General features: G+C 38.2%; 2 protein-coding genes across 11 annotated transcripts in view; both read right to left on the bottom strand.

Moving 5' to 3' along the window:
• The window catches only part of TATDN2 (TatD DNase domain containing 2), a 22,518-nt gene extending 11,648 nt beyond the window's left edge, over positions 1-10,870 (bottom strand). For 4 of the 8 annotated variants that reach the window (XR_015794918.1, XR_015794917.1, XM_088134297.1 and 1 more), the window contains exons 1-6: positions 10,558-10,701; positions 9,735-10,117; positions 6,835-8,904; positions 4,730-5,602; positions 3,562-3,689; positions 2,878-3,061 (exon numbers count right to left, since the gene is read on the bottom strand). Coding sequence is in view for 6 of the 8 variants with exons in the window: in XM_088134297.1 (XP_087990423.1) it covers positions 2,878-3,061; positions 3,562-3,689; positions 4,730-5,602; positions 6,835-8,904; positions 9,735-10,117; positions 10,558-10,606 (3,687 nt within the window). In the remaining 2 variants the exon portion in view is untranslated. The other 4 variants (XM_088134298.1, XM_025163435.2, XM_007423254.4 and 1 more) reach the window with 4 other exon arrangements.
• Positions 10,871-11,863: 993 nt separating this feature from the next.
• The window catches only part of IRAK2 (interleukin 1 receptor associated kinase 2), a 31,987-nt gene continuing 20,325 nt past the window's right edge, over positions 11,864-23,525 (bottom strand). The window contains exons 7-13 of one of the 3 annotated variants that reach the window (XM_088134306.1): positions 22,794-22,908; positions 20,842-20,951; positions 19,736-19,931; positions 19,169-19,231; positions 16,685-16,885; positions 16,370-16,511; positions 11,864-13,156 (exon numbers count right to left, since the gene is read on the bottom strand). In XM_088134306.1, coding sequence (XP_087990432.1) covers positions 13,044-13,156; positions 16,370-16,511; positions 16,685-16,885; positions 19,169-19,231; positions 19,736-19,931; positions 20,842-20,951; positions 22,794-22,908 — 940 coding nt within the window. In that variant the 3' untranslated portion in view covers positions 11,864-13,043. Of the gene's footprint in view, positions 13,157-16,047; positions 16,512-16,684; positions 16,886-19,168; positions 19,232-19,735; positions 19,932-20,841; positions 20,952-22,793; positions 22,909-23,525 lie in introns of all 3 variants that reach the window. The other 2 variants (XM_088134305.1, XM_088134304.1) reach the window with 2 other exon arrangements.

Below are 23,525 nucleotides of genomic sequence, written 5' to 3' on the forward strand. Positions count from 1 at the left end.
TTGCACCCCCTATAAAAGTAATATCACATTTGAAGATGTAGTACTCAAGGCTGTGACTTCTGACTCATCACTAAGGGACACAAGCCACTCTTTGTTGCATCCCCTGAAATTCCATCTTGTACCCCCTGGGGTGCCCGCATCCCAGGTTGGGAACCCCTGCCTTACAGCATTCAGTTACCCCCAACTTCTCTGTATTTCTCAGCCCCCAAAATCTCTATAAAATCCCTATATACAGTATGACTAAAACAGTCATCATCCCTAAGACCACAAAATAGCTTCTTGTCATCCCATGTGAACCACTATTACTTCCCAGATGTTAACCTCTTCTTATTCAAGGTGAAATTCTGCCTTAATATAGCATGCTGTTTGAGGAACTACAGTATAGGCATAATTTTCTAAAAAGTGCAGTGGCAATGTATTAAGTTAAAATAGTTTTGATGCCCAGAAATGGGCTGGATTCCAAATGTGTTTTGGAATCCCCTCTAGCAGTAGGAGATTTAACCTGTTTCTACTAAAGAAGCAGCCTATAATAGCTTCTTTATATAACCTTTGTAAGGGTTTTGGAACACATTAAGTATTTAACAGTATACAGAAGCATGGAATAAAGAATTGAAAATTCTGATATATTATATTTTGTCATATTACTACTATATTATTACTACTATACTGTTACTATAATTCATAATTATATCTATGTATCTTTTTAGGAAGAAATTTTTAGAGATGTGATGCTCAAAATGCAACATTGCTTCATATGATGTGGTACATACTATATATTTTTTTAATTTTTATTTTATTTATTATTAAATTTATATGCCGCCCATCTCTCCCAGAGGGTGACTGTATGGCTGTCTTTGACGGACGTTATTTTGCATACTACTTTTGTTCTTCAAGACTCATTAGACTCATTAGTTTTAGAAAACACAGGTAGTCCTCAGTTAACGACCATTTGCTCAGCAACCATTCAAAGTTACAGTGGCACTGAATGAATGGTACTTATGCCTGGTCCCTGCAGTTATGGCCATTGCAGCAGCCCCGTGGCCAAGTGATATAAAAATTGGGCATCTGGCAGCCTCCTGCACTTATGACCACAGGGGCACTTCAACTCTCCCCACCTGCCTATCTCCCCCCGAACCTCTGCCCTTTTTTCTGCCCTACATAGTGGCGGTGGTGGTGCTGGGGCTGAAGTAGAGGCCTGGGGCCTTCAGCAGTCTTACTCATCCTCTACTTCAACCCCAGCGCCACCACTGCCAAGGAGTGCTGCCTCAAGCCCCACACTGCAGCCAGCTACCCCAGTGCAAAGCCCCAGCCTTGCAGGTCCTGCTGCACTCAGGTGACTTTTTTAGTCTTCCTCCTGCTGCTGGTGAGGCGTGCCTGGCCTGGCCCTATGCGAGGCAACAGCTGGCTGTGCCAGGCCTTCTCCCGAGGCTGCGTGCATGCTTCTCTAAGCCGTGCACTGCCTGCTCATGATGCTTCAGAAGGCTTCTGAGGCCTTCGGAAAGCTCGTGAGAAGGCAGAGCATGTTTTGGAGAAGCGTGGATACAGCCTTCTCATGAGCTTTTGGAAGGCCTCAGAAGCCTTCTGAAGCATTGTGAGGAGGCAGCACGTGGTTTAGACAAGAGCATATGCAGCCTTGGGAAGAAGGCCTGGTGCAGCCAGCAGTTGCCTCACATAGGACCAGGCCAGGTGCGCCTTGTCAGCAGTGGGAGGAAGAAGATGGCAAAGGTCAGCTGGGTGTAGCAGGGCCTGTGGAGCGCAGGGCAGCGGGGACAGCTGGGGCTTTATACTGTGGTGGCTGGCCGCAGCGTAAGACTTGAGACAGCACTCCTCATCAGCAATGGCGGCACTGGGGTTGAAGTAGAGTCCTGGGGGAGGCAGCTGGCTGAGACTGCGGAAGGTCCTAGGCCTTTACTTCAGTCCCAGTGCTGCTGGTGTGGAGTGCTGATGTGCAGGGCAGCGAAAAGGGCAGAGATGGGAGGGGGGAGATAGGTGGGTGAGGGGAGTTGAAAAGGAGGCAGTCCCTTACCTTACCAAGTCTCAGGGCTGGGGGGGACCAAGCTTGAATTGGGGTGGGTCCTCACCTAACAACTGGTGGGATTCAGTTAACAACGTCAATGGGGACTGCCAGGATTGTTGATGCTAAGCGATGCAGTCACGTGACATCACACTTTACAATCGCATCATTTAGTGTCAGAAATTCCAGTCCCAATTACTGTGGTTAACCAACTACCTGTATGTTCTTTCACTAATAATGCTTGCATTCTATTGGTAAGCATCCCATTTGGAGAACTATTCTGAAATTTGGACTGCCAATACTAACTGATAAGTTTAATTCTCTTTTTTCCTACTAAGTAAATTGACTTAATAATTATGTAACACATCATGAATAACTAATGTAAGTTAACATGAACTAGGAATAATTTTGCTTAATATATAAAATATGTAGTTGTTGAAGGTTATTTTTCCTCTGCTTTATTTATTTTCTTTTGCATATCACAAAAAATACAGCAATGAAGACAGAATTAAATTAGAACTACTTTTAGATCTATTTAGAAGTGTTACAAAAATACTGAATTCAGCTTTTACTGGACATGCAAAGCTGTGGACTAATGGAATCATTTGGTGCCTTTAATTTTGTAATATCTTTACTATCAATCTTTTGTTACAGTTTTCCAAGACATCATATGGATCATCTATTTTATCCCAAATCAAGAGGAAAGGTAACATGTCAGCTTTTAAACATTTCAAAATCTCCTTTCCTATTCCTAAGACCTTCCCTCTCAAAAACAAAACAAAACAAAACAAAACAAAACAACTCTTATGTTAATGCAGTGTTAAACTGTGAAAGATAATGGATCCATTTTTAAAAAATCTTACCTGCCGAGGAAGGAAATAAGGTGCATCTGTTTCTACCACTATTCTACTTAATGGGATTTTTCGAACAGACTCTCTAGCCTCGTTTGCTGATGGGTAAGTCAGCAATGCTGTGAATCCAACAGTTAGATTTGGAAAGTAGTCTAAAAGTGGTTCAATGACACTATACCTGCCAGTGAAACAATGCCTATGAAGAAAGCAAAAATAACGGTCATCCTACAATGTCAAATGAATAACCAGTAACAAGAAAACATTGAAGAAGGTCATACTAAAGATTTGACAAAACAGTTATTCAGCATGATAGCTGCCATCTCAGTAATTCTTTTTTGTATGAAAAACCCAATACAAATGCTTTAGCCAAAATGATCTTGAATGAAAACAATCACTTATGGAATCTTACTTCAATGAAATTGAATTTTTTCAGTCAGATTATGGGTTCATTTTCAGCTCTGATTTATTGGTTAGAAGATTCCATGGAAAAATGATTAGATATTGTTCAGCTGTCCATAAATCTAAGATCTGGGGAACTGAAACCTCTCCTTAGCTTCTAGAATTTGTCCAAGATGTTGTAGCCTACACAGTAATATTCTAATCAGGCAGACTGTTAATGCCTTCAGCATTCTATTACTGTTTTTTAAAAAAATAAAATAAAAGGAATGGTACAACTTAAGAACATAGCACAATTACCTGTGTATTTTGTAGTCTTTTGGTACACATTTTTTCATGATTTCTAACAGATCACCATCAGCATCTCTGCAGTGAATGACCAATGGCTTCCTTAAGGAAACAGCTAGATTCAGTTGCCTCTCAAAAACCTGAAGCAAGTAAAAAGCAGCACATCTTCAAAGGCCATTATAACTGCCCTGAGAACAAAAGTAAGACATGGGGGAAATATGCTTCCATTAAGCACAGCCGTTATGATTTATACTCCAAAATCCATTCCAAAACACAAAAGCCTGCTCTAGCAGCAAAGATTCCACTTGGTTTTCATAGCAACTGCAGTAAAAACTGCGTATGGAACAACATTCTTTGAACCACTGAGGCAGCCACATTCTCTGGAAAGCCCCTGGCTGCTTCAAAGGCTTTGGCAGGTTATCTGTGAATGAATGTGCACGCACCACTGCTTTGTGTTGATGACAGCCAGTGTCCCTTCAAATGTTTTGCACAATCCTAACAGACTAAACCATACAGGTGATATTATTCCTGATACTTATTCCTCTTCTGGTTACTTAAATGACACTGACTAAACCTCATAGAACTAAATGATGTGTACGGAGCTCATATTAGCACATCACCTCCAGGAAACAAAAAATGTACTGCTTATATTCTACAAACATTACAAATGATGAAAGTTATTTCTTTTACAAATGTATCCAAATCAAAGCATATTATGAGTATTTAGATATAAGGAATACTGGGCTGTTTTCAGTTATGTACCTCTTTCAACATTGTAGGACACCACTGCATGTATCTGTTTGGAAGCAGCATTTCACAATGATTCAGCAATCCACTCGGAGCACAAAACATTCTGAATTCGTAATGTTCTGACTTTACATTTGAAACGGTAGTTTAAGCTGAACACTCCCTGAATTGATTGGAACAATACTGGGCACTTCCAGCAAGACCAAAACAGCCATTTTGAACTTGGAGCAGAGCACCTGGATTTCAAAATGTGGCATATGAATTCAAAACATTTTGTGCTCTTCTACAATCCACCACTCATTCTGTTTATCAGACTATCATCATCAGTGATTCGACAAGGTATTTTCTTTAAAGCCAGTTAATCAACTCAACTACTGTTGTTTAGTACCACACAATTATAAAGTACATAATACGCTGTAGTATAAAAATTTACCTTATGCTGCTTTGAGATTTCTGTAGTACATTTATAAGAGTAATCCAGTCCTATTTCGCCAAAGGCAATAGCTTTGGGGTGTCTCATTGCCTGCAAGAGATTTCTTTCATGAAGGTCTGTGTAATAACGAGCAAAGTGGGGATGGCAGCCAAATGCCCCCCAAACCATGTCTTCCTTTAATAAATCTTCCCATAAGTTGTTGTTCAAAGTACGAGGGTCACAAAAGTCAGCTATACAGCCTTGAAATTCTTCAGGAAAGGTGCTACTATATGTTTTCCTAAATTCAGAAAAAGTGCCTCTGAAAGCTGTTTTTGAATATAACATGTCCAAATGGCAGTGTGTATCAATAAATCCTTCTTGTAAATATTTGGGCAATCTCCTAGGCAAATCCTGGTTTACACAATTATTAATGAAAGAGTCTGACTTGCGTGATGAAGAGAAGACAGGAACATATGTTCCTATTTCCATACTCCGGTGTCTGTTTTTTTCTTTACAGTCTAATAGAGAACCATATGACCACACTCTCTCTTGCATACTTTCCACTGAACGTTTTCTACCCTTTGATGAATTTATTGGGGTATCTAAAGAAATATCACAAAGATTATTGGAATATGAAGTGTTTTCAGTGGGGCTTGAAAAAGAATGTGTTGGCTTTGGATTGCTTGTCCAATATTTTGCATAATCGTTCATTTTCTGACTGTACAAATGAGGAGGATACATCACAAATTCTGTTGTTGATACTGATGTTTCCATCGTTTCTGAAGTATGTTGTTTAGGGATGGAATCTTCTTGTGAAAAAGTAACCAGTGATTCTCCATCCTCCATGTCAGACCAATCATTTTCAGCTGAAAGCTCTTTCTTGTACTCCATACACTGTAAAAAAAAAAGGGGGGGGATCAACATAAGATGGACATAAAAGTAACTTGATGAGACTTATTCAAAAGTCAAATCCAGTTTTTTTCTATAAGTATATTTAAAATGACAGCCATCTCCCTTTGTATGTATTTTCTCATGTCTATCATACAGGACAAGAAAGTGAGATAAACAAAAGTATAAAATATTCTACATTGGAATGCTTTTCTTGTTCTTGGCTTCAGATGAAACAAAATACAAATGGATGACAAGATAAGGTTGGTGCATGTCACTTCTCTCCTCTCAGCAGTTTCCAGTGTAGCATATTCCACTGACCTACCTGCCCCTAACCTTCCCAAAGGCTTGGCTTTTCCCCAATGTCCCAGTGCAACACATTCTATCAGCAGGCCAGCACAATCTTCCCATTGCCCTCCCTTTCCTCTCTCACCTAAGCTGCTGATATACACTAAGCACCTAAAACCAGCTGTTCTATACAGCTGATTTTGCACACTACTATCTTTAATTTATTAGGCTTGCCACAGTTCTATGATAAGGAAGATGTGTCCATCATCACAGAAAAAAAAGGATAGCTCAAATTCCTATAATAAAAAAATAAAAAAATTACATATAAAGCAAGAAGATGATTCATAATATATCATTCAGCAAATAGTTGGAAGCAATATGATTAACTAAGGATAACTCATTCTGGGTAATTTGCTAGGCCTACTATGAAAATCTGACTAAAATGTATGTATTCTTAATAACGTCTGTATCAGAAATCTTTAAAAATCATGCAACTTGTTAAACATACCACAGAAAAGCTAACATAGCTTCAAAAGAGTTATGAAATTAATCTATGAATCTATGTATGCCAAGTACTGAAACAACATTTCAGCAAAAAATAGATCTTCTGTGTATCTGGAATTACATGTTAAAAACTCTTCTAGATCAAATTCCCATCCATCGCTGAAATCTCCTACAATGGTGCCACCTCTAAAAGTCTATGTAATTAGAATTCCTAAATATTTTGTCAATTAAAATGACTCCCTTGACATTTAAGTCTGCTACAATTCTTGCCCTGTCAACATAAAGATTAATGAAAATCCAAGGGAATTTTAGCACATTTCTAGACTAAGTTGCAAGCGTGCTTTCATTCAAGTTTCTGAGAGTTTACCTGGATTAAAACAATGACATTAATACTATTTAGCAATTATTCCCTTTCAGAAATACCCCTCTGTAGGTTAATGTTTCACCTGTTGATGTGTTTCTGAATCATCCATAAACACTGGTTCTGGTGAGGGTTTCACAATAACTGTCCTCTGGAAATTCAGAAACTTCTCTGCAGCATCACTTTGTGCATTAGATGAAGTGGAGGAAATGCACCTGTCTTTTGCTATGTTTTTTCGTTTTGTGCAAGTACTAACACCTTTTACAAGAGCTTTCTGATTGTTGCTAATCTGCTTGGCTTGTTCACCTTCACATTTTGAATCTTCAGATACATATCTCAGGTGGGTTTCTGATTTCCAATATTCTTTCTTGCTTTGGCTAGCCAAAATATCTTCATCAGAGGTTTTACTTAGCTGTTTAGGAGAGACTTGCCTATCTTTTTGCTCTCCAATTTGTGAAAAGTTAGACTTTTTAAATTTGTGCTCTGATCGGCAATTTTCTTTCCCAAACTTTTTACTCTGTCCGACAGAAGCATCAGTCTTCTCTTTTACTGAAACCTGTGAGTCATCTGATCCCTGATAAAGTTCTGTTTCATCTTCAAATCTTGATACTGTATGGATATATTTGGCACTAACCACTGGTTGGGAAACTTCTTTTACATTATACCCAGAAGTTTTATGTTCTGTTTTTGTAGCAGCTTTCTCAACACTGGAATCTTCTTGCACTTCAAGTTCATCCTCAAATCTTGACAGTCCATGACCATGCTTTGAACTCACCACTGGCTTAGAAACTTCTCTTATGCAATACCTAGATGTTTTATTTTCTGTTTCCATATCAGTTTTCTCGAAGCTAGGATCCTGTTGAAGTTCTTGTTCATCTTCATATCTTGATACTGTATGAACATATTTTGAACTACCCACTGGTCTGGAAGCTTCTCTTATGCTATACTTATAAGTTTTGTTTTCTGTTTCTGTAACAGCTTTCTTAAAGTTGGAAACCTGATGAAGTTCTAATTCACGTTCAGATCTTGATAGTTTATGACTATGTTTTGAACTAACCCTTGGTTTGGAAACTTCTTTTACATTATACCCAGAAGTTTTATTGTTTGTTTTTGTAACAGCTTTCTCAATGTTGGGATCCTGTTGAAGTTCTAATTCATCTTCAGTTTTTGATACTGTAAGGGTATGTTGTAAATTACCCATTGGTTTGGAAGCTTCTTTTATGCTATACCTAGAGGTTTTATTTTCTGTTTTTATAATGGCTTTTTGAAAGTCGGAATCCTGTTGAGCTTTTAATTCCTTTTCAAAATTTGATAGTGCAGGGCTATGTTTTAAGTTAGATTCTAATCTAGAAATCTTTTTCACACAATGTCTGAACTGAGTATTAATTTCTGATTTTGAGGAAAGTTTCTGAAAGTTGGATTGTTGTTGAAGATCTGTTTCATCCTCAAGTCTTGATACCATAGGGATTTGTCTTAAACCAACTCCTGATTTGGTAATCTCTTTGAAACTGTGTTTCAAAGTTTTATGTTCCTTTTTTGTAGTAGCTTTTTCAAAGTTGGTATCCTGTTGAAATTCTGATTTTTTTTCAAATCCCAGTACTGCAGAACTCTGTTGTAAATTAGGCTGAGGCCAAGAAACTGCTTTTATAGTGTGCCTAGAGTTGTTATTTTCTGATTTCAAAGAAACCTTCTGAATGTTGGACTCCTGTTCTTTTTCTCCTGAACTTGAGATTACAGATACATGTCTTGAATTGCCATCTGACCAACATGACTCTTTACTGTCTTGCTTGACAGAAATATTAATATGTTCCTTTGGTGTAGTTTTCAAGCAATGTAAATTGTTTCCAGTTTGTTGCTCTGTAATTTTTGATACTACTGAAAGTTGTCTCAGATTGTTAACTGATCCAATTTCCTCTTTTCTGCAAGGGCTTTCTTTATGAATTCCATTTATAGATGCAGTTTTTCTTCGAGCTTGAAGTTCTCCCCCAAATATACCCAGCAGAGCTTTACGATATATTAGTCGAGATCCCTGGTCCTGATCTTGGTCTTTTATTCTTTTCCGACCACATTCAGCCCACCTTTCTTTTAAAACACTTTTTCTTTCGGGATTTGGTGCAATGTTTGTTCCTGTATCACTGCAATCTTCTTGCTTGATCTAAATAGTAAAGAATAAGATAAGCTTCATAAATTATAAGTGGAAGCCAACTTACAGAAATATTAAACCCACACTAGGTTAGGCAGCAATGGCCATGTTCACCAGCAATAATACATTGAGATTTGAGAGAATTCTTATTTACAGGCCACAAGTTATATGGAGATACAGAAATGTTTTTTCTTCTCACTTGGCTCCTCACACTATCAGGACTAACTAAGCCTGCCAGAATCTGAAAGCTTGGCATGTCATCTGAACCAGGACTCCTGGCAACCTCCTACAAACCAAAACTGCAAGTCAACATTTGTTCTCAGTTTATAATTCCTTACTACAAGGAACTACAAGGAACCAGCCAAAATAATTTAGATGATATCATAAGCTATCAAATTCTGGTTAAGCTAAATGTTTCTCTGGTGGGGACAAAACTGTTACAAAGAGAAGCATGCAGTCATGAAAAAATAACCTAATATTTATCAAGGACTGTAAAAAAAGAAAAAATATCTAGGAACTTTATTAAGAATATTTTAAAAGGCTAAATGGGGGTGGGGTGGGGGTTGCATAACTGACATTAATTATAGAAAAATACTTCAAAAATTACAAAATAAAATCCTAATGACTAGATAAAAATTAAATTATCCTCAGAAGGAAAGAAAGGTTATCAAATTTAGTCAAATAAGGGATTTTGAGGCCATTCATCAATAAGTCCTTACAAAGCAGTATTGTATAACAAACAACTGCAGAGTAACAAAAACACCTAGGAATCAACGCAGATCTGTATCATATTTCCCTCTGCAACTCTTTTTACCCCGCAATTCGGGTTGCTACTTACGCACCTTCTGTTTCACAGACTCCCGAGAGGATGCTGCCACATTTTTCATAGACATATCAGAGGCGGTGGGCTTTACAAGAAAGCTTTTGCTGAGAACAGGATGGTCTTGGCCTTCCTTGGCCCCACTGCCGATGCCATCGTCTGCTGCAAATTCGTCCGAGGAAGAATCCCCTGCAGCGAATGAAGTTCGGGAGAACTCCCTGCACGACGACGCGGGGGAGAAGACGCGGGTCTTCCCCACCGCGGCAGCCTCGTCGCCCCCGGGGCTCGCGAGGGGAGGCTGAGGCGGCGCTTCGGTCAGCCTGCAGAGTTTCGCAGGCGAGCTTACAGCGAAGCTGTCCCACTCTATTTTGCGTCGCATGCTGGGCTGCATCAAGGCTAAATTACCTGGACATTAAAACAGAAAAAGAAAGTCAAGTTTTAACGCATTTCCGCCTTGGATACCGCAGTCGTTTTATTTTAAAAATGCTACGGATTTTTTTTTAAAAGCTTGCATGCGCTGAAAATGCAAATAAAGGGATATTAGAGAACATTCCGCCAAGGTTCTCCCACCTTGATACGCATGCCCTCACATGAACGATCGCCCACAAAAGCCACTTTCTAACGCCGAAATATCGGAAGGGGAGCGCGGACCTGCTCAGCGGGGCGCTACGGCCACGCCCCCAGGCCCCTCCTCGGGCGCCACGCGCAGCCCGTCCTCCAGCCTGCTTCTGAGAGAACAGCAACCCCGGGGGAGACAGGCCGAGGCCCCTCGGCCGCCCAGGGAAGCCCGGAAGAATACTTCGCGGCCGAGCCCGAAAGGAAAAGGGGCGGAGCAGAGAACCTACTTCCACGCCCGGGAGGCGGCCTCCCTCGCCGCTGAGCCGTGCCGCTCATTGGTTGATTCCAGCCGCCTCCGCCGCGAGCCCGCCCTTTACGCCCTCCCCCGGGCGACTCTTCCCGTGGGGTCTGTTTCCGATCCTTCTCGCGCCCTCCTCCCGCCCCGCGCCGCCCCGCACAAGACCTGGGAAACGCCTCCCAAAGCGTCGGGAAGAGGCTGCCGCCAGACCGGCCTCTGGTTGGCCGGGGGAGGCTCGGAAGCCGCGGAGCTGGGAACGCTCGCGTGACTTGGAGGCCTGAGACTGGAAGGGCGGGGCTTGAGGTCAGGTCACGTGCTTGCTTGACTGGACAGGGGTGTGAGCCGAGGAGAAGCGAAAGTGATGGTCGTTTAAAAGTCGACGGGGTCGGAAGCCTCCTGCTTGCGTCAGTTGGAGAGTCCAGCAGGTCACGTGCTTTTGCTGCTCTTCCCTCAAGGAACTGAATGTGACTTAGAAGGACAAGAGAGTAGGCATAAAATAAGACCCCTAAGACGCAGCTGCGATTAACGTACTATGAGAAAGGCTCAACCCGCATAACGTGCTAAAATAAAATGCGGTTGGCAGGCTGGGGTTCATTAGGAACCCAGCTATTAAAAAACCGTAAGGAATATGTTCAATACTTAGCATTTGTACTTTTATTCAGTATGTTTGACCTCAAAAAAGGGCGGGGAGTCTCACTGTTAAGACCCAGCGTCCTCCACGCATCATGGATGTCATGCCCAAAGACTGGGCATCTTTGCTCCAGCTAATCTTGCACTTGCCGTGGATACAGGTAACAAAGCAGGGATTCTTCTTTCTACTTTAAGAAATCCCATGTAATAGTAACAGGCGTGCTTCCTCGATCCTGCCACCTCCGCTGTGCCCTCAGTGCCCAAAGTGCTGCAGGCTGAACGGGAAGAACACCGCTGCTGCCAAATGCGGGAGGAAAAGGACAGCTCAGAGTTCCTCCTCTACTTCTACGCACTCTTTATTTCTGCAACGTTGTCATCTCCTACCGAAAACTCCTCTGCCTCCCTCAGTGCTGCTGGCTGGCACTGAGATAAGGAGAATTGCCACAGCACTTATTTCAGGTCTCTGATGAAGGTGACAGAAGAATCAGTGGCAGATCAGCTTGCAAGAAACAGTTTTATCACGATTTTCCTTTCTCAAACCTGTCCCATAACTGCCGTTGTGGTTTATTTTAATAATTTGGAATAAAAGGAAGCCATATAGAACAGTTCCTTAAACATTTTGCTCTCAGGACCTCTTCCCATTTAAAAAAAAATATTGATGACCCCAAAAGAGCTTTTGTTTATATAGGTTATATTTATCAATATTTACTGTGTTAAAAATTAAAATTGACCCATTTGTAGAATATTTATTGAATCATGTAAAAATAATATTAAACCCATTAGATATTAACATAAAATAATTTTCATTAAAAAACTATTTTTTTAAAGAAAAAATAAACGTGAGAAGAGTGACATTGTTTTAAATTTTTGCAAATATCTTCAATATCTGGCAAATAATTTTGATTTGACAGGCCCCTGAGAGAATCTTGGGGGACCCCCAGGGGTCCTTGGACCACACTTTAAGAAACACTGATATAGAAGAATGAGGAGGAGGACATTAGTATGTTCTTGATGCTACTACAACTAGTTTTAAAAACCTCTGAATTATCATTACTACATATAGATATTATTTATTACATTATAATATATAATAGAATTTCCTAAATCAAAACAAGAGATACAATAAATAATACTAAGTAATACCAGTTCCAGATTACACCCCACATCCACATGGCAGAAAGAAACCATATATTTTTATCCCCAGTATCTGCTATTCAGATGTATACTGTATTACCTTCCAGTTGTAGAATTCCTTCTATTATGATTAAATGTTCTACAGTGCTTATCACAGTGCAGAGGGGACTATCTAATGAACTTTTATATATTGAGCACAACAGATAAAACTTTATTACTGCTCCTTCAGTTTAATACCTTTTAGTGGAATCCGTTCATAATGCTTTTCCTCAAGCAGTAAGTCCTTAAGCAGCAAGAAATATATACACATACACATACCCCAGGTTTGAGTCATTATCTTACAAATCACAGTCAACTTTCACAGAGACCTAATGATCATCCAATTCAATGCCATGTACAAATCAAGAAAAATACCACTTTTTTCAGAGAAAACACCAGCCAGCAATCAGCTGCAACTGAGGATGCTGCTCTTTTATCTCTTCTTTCTTTTGCTTAAGCTACTATTTTGGCTAGATCCATCAAAATAATTTCAATCAGAGCAAGAAAATAAGAGAAATCCATATACAATTTGAAACATGCTCTCATTATGTAACATCAATGTAGCTTTCTTGTACTGTATATACAGTAAGTACAACAATAATTTAAAAAAAATACATTTTTTCGCTTGAAGAAATGCCCCATCTTCTGAAGACATAATTGATAGAAATGTATTTATATTGAAGATTCAAAGAGGTCATAACTGTTTATCTTATTTTCATTATATAATGCTATTTTTTCCATTAGTTGCTTCTTTTTATCATTGATCTTTATTTCTTTCATTAAAGCTGAAATAAAAGACAAAGTAATTATTACTGACATAAATAATGAGTACACTTGCTTTCAAATTATCACTATTAAAAACAAATCCCTTTCAAGGAACAAATAAATTAAAAAATTCTGTGAACTACTATGAAATTTTTGTTTCTTTTGCAGAGTGATGTTGTAGTTTAAATGTTAAATGTTGTAGTTCAACAGGAAATGTTGAAAACTGGCTTCTCAGGGAAAGTTCCTATAAATAAGTACATATCAAAAATCTTTTTCATTTAATTAAGAATACTTCTAAACAAAGGGCTCCAAGCCCAAGCAGCCCAAAGAAATTGTGCAGTTATTCCATCTTTTCTTTCTAAATAAGTTTTATCTGGAAACAAAAATGATGAGGAAAATGATGGGAAAAAATGGAGTTAGAAATAGAAGATTGTGTCTTTTTGATCCATTCTAAAATTCCCAGAATGATTCAGTATAATTTTACAGTGAAAATGTTATTTGTAAGGATGTACAGTGAACTGAGTCTCCAGGATCCATGCTTATTGTAAGTACAGTTTAAATAGTTTCTTTGAATAATATGCATTCGACTGGGCCTTCTTGGTAGTGGCCCCAATGCCCCAGGGATGTGCCTGCCCCTTCATTCCTGGCATTCCAAAAGTGCTTAAGATACTTCTTTTTCAGGGTGCATTCAATCAATACAACAACAACTTGGCAGCCATTCAGGAATGTTTTTATGTTCTTTTAACTGGGGGTGGGGAGAAGCTTTGGTTTGGAATGTTTGATTTTATATTGATACTTTTATTCTGTAAACTGTCCAGTGTGATATGAGTGGGCACTATAAAAATTCCTCTCACTAAAGCTATCTGCAAAAGCCTAATATGCAAATTAGAAGAAAAGTTGAGGAAAAATACATATTTCCTTTTGTAGTTATCTCAGCAAAAGTGAATAATATACAGAGATTTTGCAGAATTAGAATCCTGCATTCATGTTAAAATAATGCTTCTTAATTTATAATTGCAAAAAATAACTTTAAAATTCCTGGCAAATAGAAGGGGTAGAAATGGAAGCAGTAACAGACTTCATTTATTTGGGCTCCAAGATCACCGCAGACAGAGACTGCAGCCATGACATTAAAAGACGCTTGTTCCTTGGGAGGAAAGCTATGGCAAGCCTAGATAGCATATTAAAAAGCAGAGACATCACTTTGCCGACAAAGATCCGCATAGTCAAAGCTATGGTTTTTCCAGTAGTAATGTATGGCTGTGAGAGCTAGACCATAAAGAAGGCTGAGCGCCGAAGAATTGATGCCTTTGAACTGTGGTGCTGGAGAAGACTCTTGAGAGTCCCCTGGACTGCTAGGAGGTCAAGCCAGTCAATCTTAAAGGAAATCAACCCTGATTGCTCATTGGAAGGATCGATAATGAAGCTCAAGCTCAGATACTTTGGTCACCTAATGCGAAGAGAGATCTCTTTGGAGAAGACCCTGATGCTGGGAAAGATTGAAGGCAAAAGGAGAAGAGGACGGCAGAGGATGAGATGGTTAGATAGCATCACTGAAGCAATGAGCATGAAACTGAGCAAACTCAGGGAGGCAGTGAAGGACAGGAAGACCTGGCGCAATATGGTTCATGGGGTCACGAAGAGTCGGACACGACTTAACGACTAAACAACAACAGCAACTTTAAAATAAATAGAATGGCAAACATATGAAATAATGAGAATTAGAGGCATGTTAACAAGAAGCTCCAAGAAACCTCAAGTCCTTTCAGCTCCATTTCATTAAGAATTTTTATGGGATGCTTTTCAACACAACTTCTAAAACAGCTTAAAAATTCATCACAAAACTAAATACCATATAAAGACAAAATATTAAAAAATGCAAACATAACAATTAAAAGAATCCAGAAGTTGTCATAAAAGACCAGTTTAAGACTGTTAAAGCTTTCTGGAAAAAGAGTGGTCCTAGTTTGCTTTTTAAAGCCAAATCATGCAAAAAGCAAAGGGGACCCCTGTAAGGGAAGAATTCCAATGCTTGAGAACCACCAGGGAAAAAACACCAGATCAAGGATGCCACAGAAATCTTATGATCTGTGCAGGTGCTTATAGGAGCAGACAGATCCTGGAGTATTCAGGACTCAAACTGTTTAGAATTTTAAAGTCAGAATGAATACTTTAAGTTAAAGTCTGTGTGGTATAATGGTTAAGGTAGTGGAGTAGGACTGGTGAGACCTAGGTTAAAGTCTACTTTCAGCTATGGAAACTGACTTGGGTGCCTTTGTACCAGTCTCTTTCTCTCAACTCAACCTGACATGTAGGATTGGGATAAAATGAGCGGAAATCTCTCAAATAAGCTGCTTTGAGCTCTTAGAGGAAAGGCAGGATATAATCCCAATCAATAGACCTGGAAACCAACCAATTTACCAGACTGTTATAGAATTAGCAGTACATGTTCTGCATTGCAGCTCTGATCAAAATTCTATCAGGCATATTCTGGTATTTCCAACCACTTTTAAAATCTAAGCTGGATGTCACCAATACAAGCATCATCATGAAATAATGTAGCTGGCAAACTAGCCAAGGTGGTAAAATGCATTCTTCACTATATCTGCCATTTGAGCATCTAGCACTATGTAGGTTTTTAAATATGAGTGCTATCCCATCAGCACAAGTATTAGTATATATTGGAATGAATATATTCCCAGTAAACAGTACTGTACTTCCATTTACTTCACCTTATTTACCCTTTCTAATCTACTGCTGATTGCAGGCATTGTTTCAGACTCTCCTCACTTGGATCTGAGGAGAAAAAGAGCTGTGTGTCATTGTTATTTCTATGATGCTATATCAAACTTCCCATAGAACCTTCTACATTTTTAATTTCTATCAACCTCAAATAATATTTAAATATTACCTTTTACCTTGTGAGGAACAAGCAGCGCCAACATTTTTTCTCTCCTGTTGATTTGTGTTTCTGTCAGAGTCTGTATTTTTTGCTGTGAACATCACAGACTTAGTGAAAGAACCATTTTCTGGCTCCAGATTGATTTTGGTTGGTGGACAGCAGACAGCATGTTCTACAGGGTCCCATGAAAAGTTACATGATTCATCAGACTCACAAGGGACCCGTAACATCTGCTCAGAGTATGTTTCAGGAGGTAAAACTTTTATAAAAGGTGGTAACACAGTTGCACAGTTTAGAGATCCAGAATTGGCACAACCCTCATAGTTATTACCATAGACGTCAACACAGAAGGGACTAGCTGGTTCATCATTGGTTTCTTCTGGAGTATTGATGAAGAATCCAAGATTTCTGCTTCCTTCAGACATGTTCTGAGACCTTGTTTGACAATCTGCAATTTCCATAATTTCATTCACCTGTTTTTGACAAGAATGTTAAACAAATTGTTTCTATTTTCCTCATTGAAAGAAAACAATTTCCCTATTTTCTATATTTACTAACAGACTCTTACATACAATAAAATAAGGAAAATAAAAGGACTAAGTGACAAGGACTAGGGTACCTCCACTAGCAAAATGATTATATTTACCTCTGTTGCATCTGCATTCTTTTTCCGCAGGCAAATGCAGACAGAAGCGGCCAAACGTAAAGCGGTTGTTTCCGGCAAGCAAACTGTTTGCTTATCTTGATATTTGTGACATATTTCCATGGCAGCAAGATTTTCAAAGTTTCTCTCCTTAGCATAAGACAATTCTTTTGCCACTCTGAGTTCTTCAAGCAAGGCATCCTTCTGTTGAAGAAAAAGGTTGGAAGAATGTAAACAATGTAATTTCTCTGTCCTTTGAAGAATTGTGAAGTTGTATGGTTCAATCACATAATGAAGCTGAAATTGTCATACTTTATTTACATATAGTTGAGACAGAGTGTATACACCCATGAATACACACACGTACCCTCACACACTTGCATAGTTGACAAAATCACAAGAGTTGAAAAGCTAAAATGGGGCTAATTTTTTGTCATTCTTTGTAACAGGGTGATGCTACAATACTCAAAAGTCTGTTCCAGAGTTATTTCACAATTTAAACAGCTATAGTTAATAGGCACAAGCGCATCACAAGGAAAGTATTTTGATACAGAAGAAATAACAGCAAAATATGGGAAAATACAACATTTCCAGCCACTGCTTATATTATATCAAGGTGGTTAATATAATAACCAGAAGGATTTGCATTTATTTTCATTATATCATGGGGTATAGGACTATACATAATAGTTGTTGAATAACAAATGTTTTTAAAACCTTTTCTGGGCATTGCCATAAATCATTGTCTCTAACTGGAACTGTTCTTCCCCCCCAAGATACTATAGCACCTTTTTTAAAGAGTATCTTACTATAATTTCATTTTGATTATTCTGAAAAAGTAACAGCAAAAGACATTTGAATGCAAATTAGAAAATAAAGGTTAAAATAAAATGGCCCTGTTACAAAAATGATACTGAATGTTCTGTGCTATGAAAAGTTTATCTGCCTATCAGCCCCGCTAGGTAGACCCAACCAGAAAATCCACTCCACAGGAAGACTAGAACTATACTTTATTGAGATATAAAACAGAATCTTGCAAGTCTGATTGTGCAGACTTCCCCTCCTTCTTATATCTCAGTGAATCAGGGAGACCTGAGTTGCTTCTGAACATTATCTTGTTACCCAGGACTTAAAGAATGTTTCAGCCCTCTTTGCCTAGGTAACAGTTACTGCATATTTCTGTCAAGGTTACCCCGCTTACCCTCTACACTCCCTGAGAGTCATTTGTTAAAAAAAGAAAAGTAGAATTATGAGCATTTAGAACTGTGGACATTATGCCACTTTTCTATATCTTTTTCAAAACAGAGCCATCTCAGTCAAAAATAAAGGCAGAATTAGCAGTGAAGAAAAAAGGAATTACAGATAGATGGTGACCTTCTACAGTCCTCCAGTGAAATTCAAGTCAATGTCTTGCCTAGAAGATGTCTTATCTAAAACATAGTTCTCTGCCATGCTAGAAGCAGCCTTTCTCAATAATTTTACCCTGGAGGAACCCTTGAAATAATTTTCAGAACTCAGGGAACCCCTACAAAAAATTGCAAAATAATAATAAAAATAAACTTCACAGTGCAATTCACTTCTAACCTACACAATCCATGTTTTATAATGTTTATAACAACAGCAAAATGGCAGGCTGGCAGCTGAGTTACAGCGTGTAAAAATTCCCACCACTAATGTTGCATGGCATGCAAAGTAAAAAAAAAAAAAGTATTTTTTAAAACCTTGATCTCTCTTGGAACCCCTAGCAACCTCTCACAGAACTCTAGGCTTCCGTAGAACCCCAGCTGAGAAAGGCTGTGCTAAAGTATTAATATTTTCTGCTTTTTTTTTTCTTTAAACAGTTAAAGACCATACATTATACTGTGTGGTCAAGTAATTTTTGAATTATTTTCTGAATTTGTTTGAACATTAGTAAATATAAAATTTGAACCACATTAAGGATGTTTTATTCTCCTACTATCACCACCACATATGACAAGGCAGGAACAAAAATTCATAGTATTTAGAAAGCATGTAAATTAATATGGTATGCTAATTTAATTTATTACCCAGAAGCAAAATCAACATAGTCAATTAAATCAAACGTAACAATGTATACAACCATGTTCTGGATATTTTCCAAGTCAAAATTTTCTGAAAAAATCAAATCACTGTGTAGAGCAGCCTTCCCAATATTCTGCCTTCAAAATATCTTAAATCTCATTTCCCATAAACCCCAGTAAACATAGTCAAATATTTGTGGGAATTGAAGTCCAACATATCTGGATAGCATCATGTTGGGAAAACTGACATTTGGACCTGCAAGACTAAGTTTTTGGAAGTGATGATTCATTCCTATTAGTAGACAAGAAATAGTACATGTGGCACAAGTGATCTGCATGAAATAATAGCACTGATTCAAAAACTATATTCTCCAGCCTGAGGAATTCCCATTCTCAGGGCCTTTCTTCAAACATTTAAATAACCAAAAATATATTTTGTACACACCAGAAAAATAGGCTTTCTTCTTTCATCCACTGCTTTCATGCCAGTCAATATTTCTGCTAAAACCTAGGAAAATAATTACAATTACTTTTTTTAAAAATTTAGACTTGATAACTGAGCATCCTGACCTTCAGACTATTTATACAGTTCATCAGGTGATATCTAGGTGCAATCCAGTCCTATCATAGAAGAAGATCTTGCTATCAGATACAAGCCAGCTTTTAACCAAGTCTATAGAGACCGATACTGCCTATGCTGACAGGCAGCTTCTTTCTTCAGTCTTAGCCAGAGGTTGGTCCTAGTCTTATAATCCAAACACCTTTTTCCTCAAGACACCTAGATAGAACCCAGCACAAATGTTTTGCCTGCCATGCAAAGAATGTGCTCTGGCATGGAAATATGGGCTTATTCATAGATTTTCAGTCCTCAAACATAATTTTATGAAGTAATAACTTGACATTTTACTAATCTATATCCTGGCAGCAAGATATCAAACTTAATTAAATGAAAACATATCTGACTCTTGGCATAAGGGTTATATAAGATTATTCATGAAGAACAACAACTTACAATTCCACAAGCAAATATGTCCACTTTTTCAGTTAGCTGCCCATGCCTGACAAAATCTTCTGGGAAATAAGCTAGTGAAGCTTGCAAAACTTTGGTTTTTATCACAGTATATTCTGATTTCTTTTCCACAGGATGCAACCTAAGACCAGAATGTCCAAGCTGAGGCACAAAGTTTGCATCCAGCAAAACATTGGAACTGTTTGCATAGGAGACAAAAATATAAACAAAAGGTCACATAACAGCACCACAGTCATTATTCAAATATAAACAGCAGTTAAACAAACAGGAAATGGGTCTCCCAGAACCACGTGTGACCAAAACATGGTCTGAAAAGGCAAGTCTAAGCTGTAAGAAATGGCAGCTAAATCTTTAATACAAAAATTCTGAATTCTAACAAAGGTTAATGCTAAGAAGGTATTCTAAATTATGCCAATATTGTCAACCAACAATATGTTATTTATAGAGGCAATTTCTTAATTAGGGCAGACAAGTTACTTTCTTCTGAAAATTTGTATTCACAAACATGCATCTGGAGGTAAAACAATGAGGCTGCATGTTTGTGGGCAGAATAAATGGACAGAAGAACAGACTAATTTGTTCCTTCAAATGCTCTCTTTTAGTTATTCTGCCCTTAGTTGATCCTACTTATGATAGGGGAAAGAGAGCCAAAACCAGTTGAGGGTACAGCTGTGCTGTAGATTCAACAGGTAGGAAATGATTACATTTATTACTAACAATTTTGTGCCTCCTGAGGATTTCTTGTCTGATACTGTGGATCACTTCTAAACATTTGTTCTGGCTTGAAATATTGGAAATATGCTAGCTTTCTCTTTTTTTAGTCATGAAGGCCAACTTAGCAGTGTGTGTGTGTAGAGGGAAGTATGGGTCAATTATATCCTGTGTTACTTAATATCTACACAAAGTTGCTAGGAAGTATCATGCATGAATGTAGAGCTAATTGCCATCACTATGCTGATGTTGTTTAGCTGTACTCCTCCTTTCCTATGAAAGCACATTTTAATCAGATAAAAGTTTAAGTAGTTCATTAAATAATAAATAATGGATGCATAAAGAAGTAAATGTTATTTTAAATACAGATCCCCCACCTTTTTACATTCCCATGAATAATTCCAAAGTGATGTAAATGCTGAATGGCTTTAATTAGTCCCAAAGATATTCTGGTGCGTTTCTCCCAGGTTAATGCTTCAGAACCATCCTGCAACAGAAAGAAAAATGGCTCTGAAAAGATAATGACTGTTTAGCAGAGAATAATAACACTCTCTTGTTGCAGAAAAGGAATAATGCATTGGGAACAGTTCTCACATACTCTTCTGCAGCCATGTATTTCAGCCTTCTTGAGACTGATACTTATTCTTGAGCCTGATATTGGACTGCAGCTACCATCATCTCCATGAAGACTGGGGATGGAAATTGTAGTTCAATATATTTGGAGGACATCAGACTCTCGAAAAGCTTTTATCCTTTCTTCCAAAACAGAATTACAGAATATGGAAATGGTATTGTTGGGCCCTTAGGGAAAAAAAAAATCAAAACTATCTATACAGCAACAGCTAAAAATATTGAAGCTAACTAAAATTATTATATATTGTTTGATGTCATGTCTCACTGTGTAAAATAGATTTCCATGTCTGGCAGATACTACAATACCTGGGCAGATCCCACAAGCAGGTAAAAAAAAACATGTCTGAAGTATCTAAAATCTAATAACAATCTTCCTCAATTTGGTTATTCTTTGGATATGGTAGACTTCAATTCCCATTTTCCTCTCACTCCTACTGCTCACAGATCTATGACTGAGATGACTGTGAATAATCAGGGGAAAAAGCCTCTATATGACTTTCAGCAAGAATACAGATTAATATGGATTAACTCTTGAAACACTTGGAAATAAGATTTTGTCTACCCAATGTAATATTATTTATTCACTCCTTCAATATTCCATTTCATTTGGAAAGACTTTGAGCAATTTGCATACATACAGTCTGTGTACAGATATGTAATATACACTGCCCACATACCAGAGAATCTGCCCTCAAAATAACACGCTAAGACAAACCCTTCATTGTACAACCCCTCAATTGTATACACTTCTTAATCAAAGTTTCTTTCTTCCTTATTTATTTAAACTCACAGGCTATTTCAATCACAATGACAACTCTAGGTGACTTATAAAATACACATAGTAGTTGGTTAACAACAATAACTGGGACCAAAATTTCCATTGCTAAGTGATGCAGTCATAAACTGCGATGTCACATGACTGCACGGCTTAGTCATGGCAGTTTCGGCACTTCCAGTTGCTGTTGTTAAGCGAATCCCAGGACGTTGTTAAGAGCAATGCCATATGGTTGCCATTTCCAACCTTTTGCTGGCTTCCCCACTGACTTTGGGGGAAGGTTGCAGTGAAGGTTGCAAATGGCAATCTCATGACCATGGGGACGCTACAATGGCTGGAACTTTGAAGACTGGTCATAAGTATCACTCGTTCAATGCTGTTGTAAGTTCAAACAGTTGTTGAAAGAGTGGTCATTAAGCAAGGATCACCTATATTACTTATATACTTTAGGAAATTCATTGATAGCCATACTGAGTTAGGATAACTGAATAAGCCAAAAAGCAACACTCAACAGGGTCATATAGTCAAGCACACACAATTTTATATAAGTATTTTGGCACAGCATGTTGTCTGAACACAACTAGAGTTACAGAGCTACAGTATCCACTGGGTTACCACTGCAACCAAATTCTTTTTGGAAGGGTTAGGGAAGCAAATTCTCGAAGCTAAACAACAACTAGAGTCAAACTGATGTTCCTGTACTTGGGAGTGAGTGATCCCTCATTAGCCCTTTGCCTTCCTGCCAGTGATGCAGCCAAGGCATCCTTTCCCCCATCTTTGCAATGACAATAAGCAATCTCAGGTTTTCCAAATGTTGTTAGTTGGAATGTAACTCCCATAATTCTTCCCATGCTGGCTGAGCTGACAGAAGTGCTTCCTTTTGATAGATGTGGTATGTGAACATGCATCCTTGTTGTTTACCTGACACTGTAGCCTGTCCAGCAGTGATCCATTTTCCATGTAGGGGTAAATCAAGCAGTGAAGTCCACTTTCTACACAGAAACCCAACAACTGTAGAATATTAGGATGGCAACATCTAAAAGGCATATGAAGAAATTGTATTTATTCATTTATTATTTATTCATGTATTACAATTATACCCCATTGCAATCCCACAGGACTCTCAACAGTTGCCCAAGAACTCAAACATTATAACATACACAGTCCAGCAAAATCCAAAAAACATAAAACACACAAACCAAAAATCCAAAAAAACAAAGAACCAATTCAGAAAAAATTATTCGTACATTGCTGATTTGTTGGTAGCTCACAACAATAATCATAACCATATCCTAAGGTCCTTGGTAAGAAATTAAAACCACATCATATGCAGCATCAACCACATAACACAAAAACATACATGATAATGTTATGTGACTTAATAAGCAATTTTAAACTAGAGCATTTGAATTCTTTTTACTAGCACTATAATTACAATATAGTGTTTATGCCCATCAACACATGCGATAAACATGAGTTAAGCCTCACATGTATATACTTCCTCTACATTCATTGTACATTTATATTTCATATACTTCCTTATTTCTCTGCTGCTGCTGCTGCTGCTGCTGCTGCTGCTTCCTGCATGTAAAAATTATATCAAGCCTCCAGAACAGGCAAACTTAGGAAACAATTTGGCAAACTTGGATTTCT

The sequence above is a fragment of the Python bivittatus genome, unplaced genomic scaffold, assembly GCF_059951505.1.
Source record: "Python bivittatus isolate LINGU-HERP-01145 unplaced genomic scaffold, Pbiv_v1 ctg000080_np1212, whole genome shotgun sequence".
NCBI lineage: Eukaryota > Metazoa > Chordata > Lepidosauria > Squamata > Pythonidae > Python > Python bivittatus.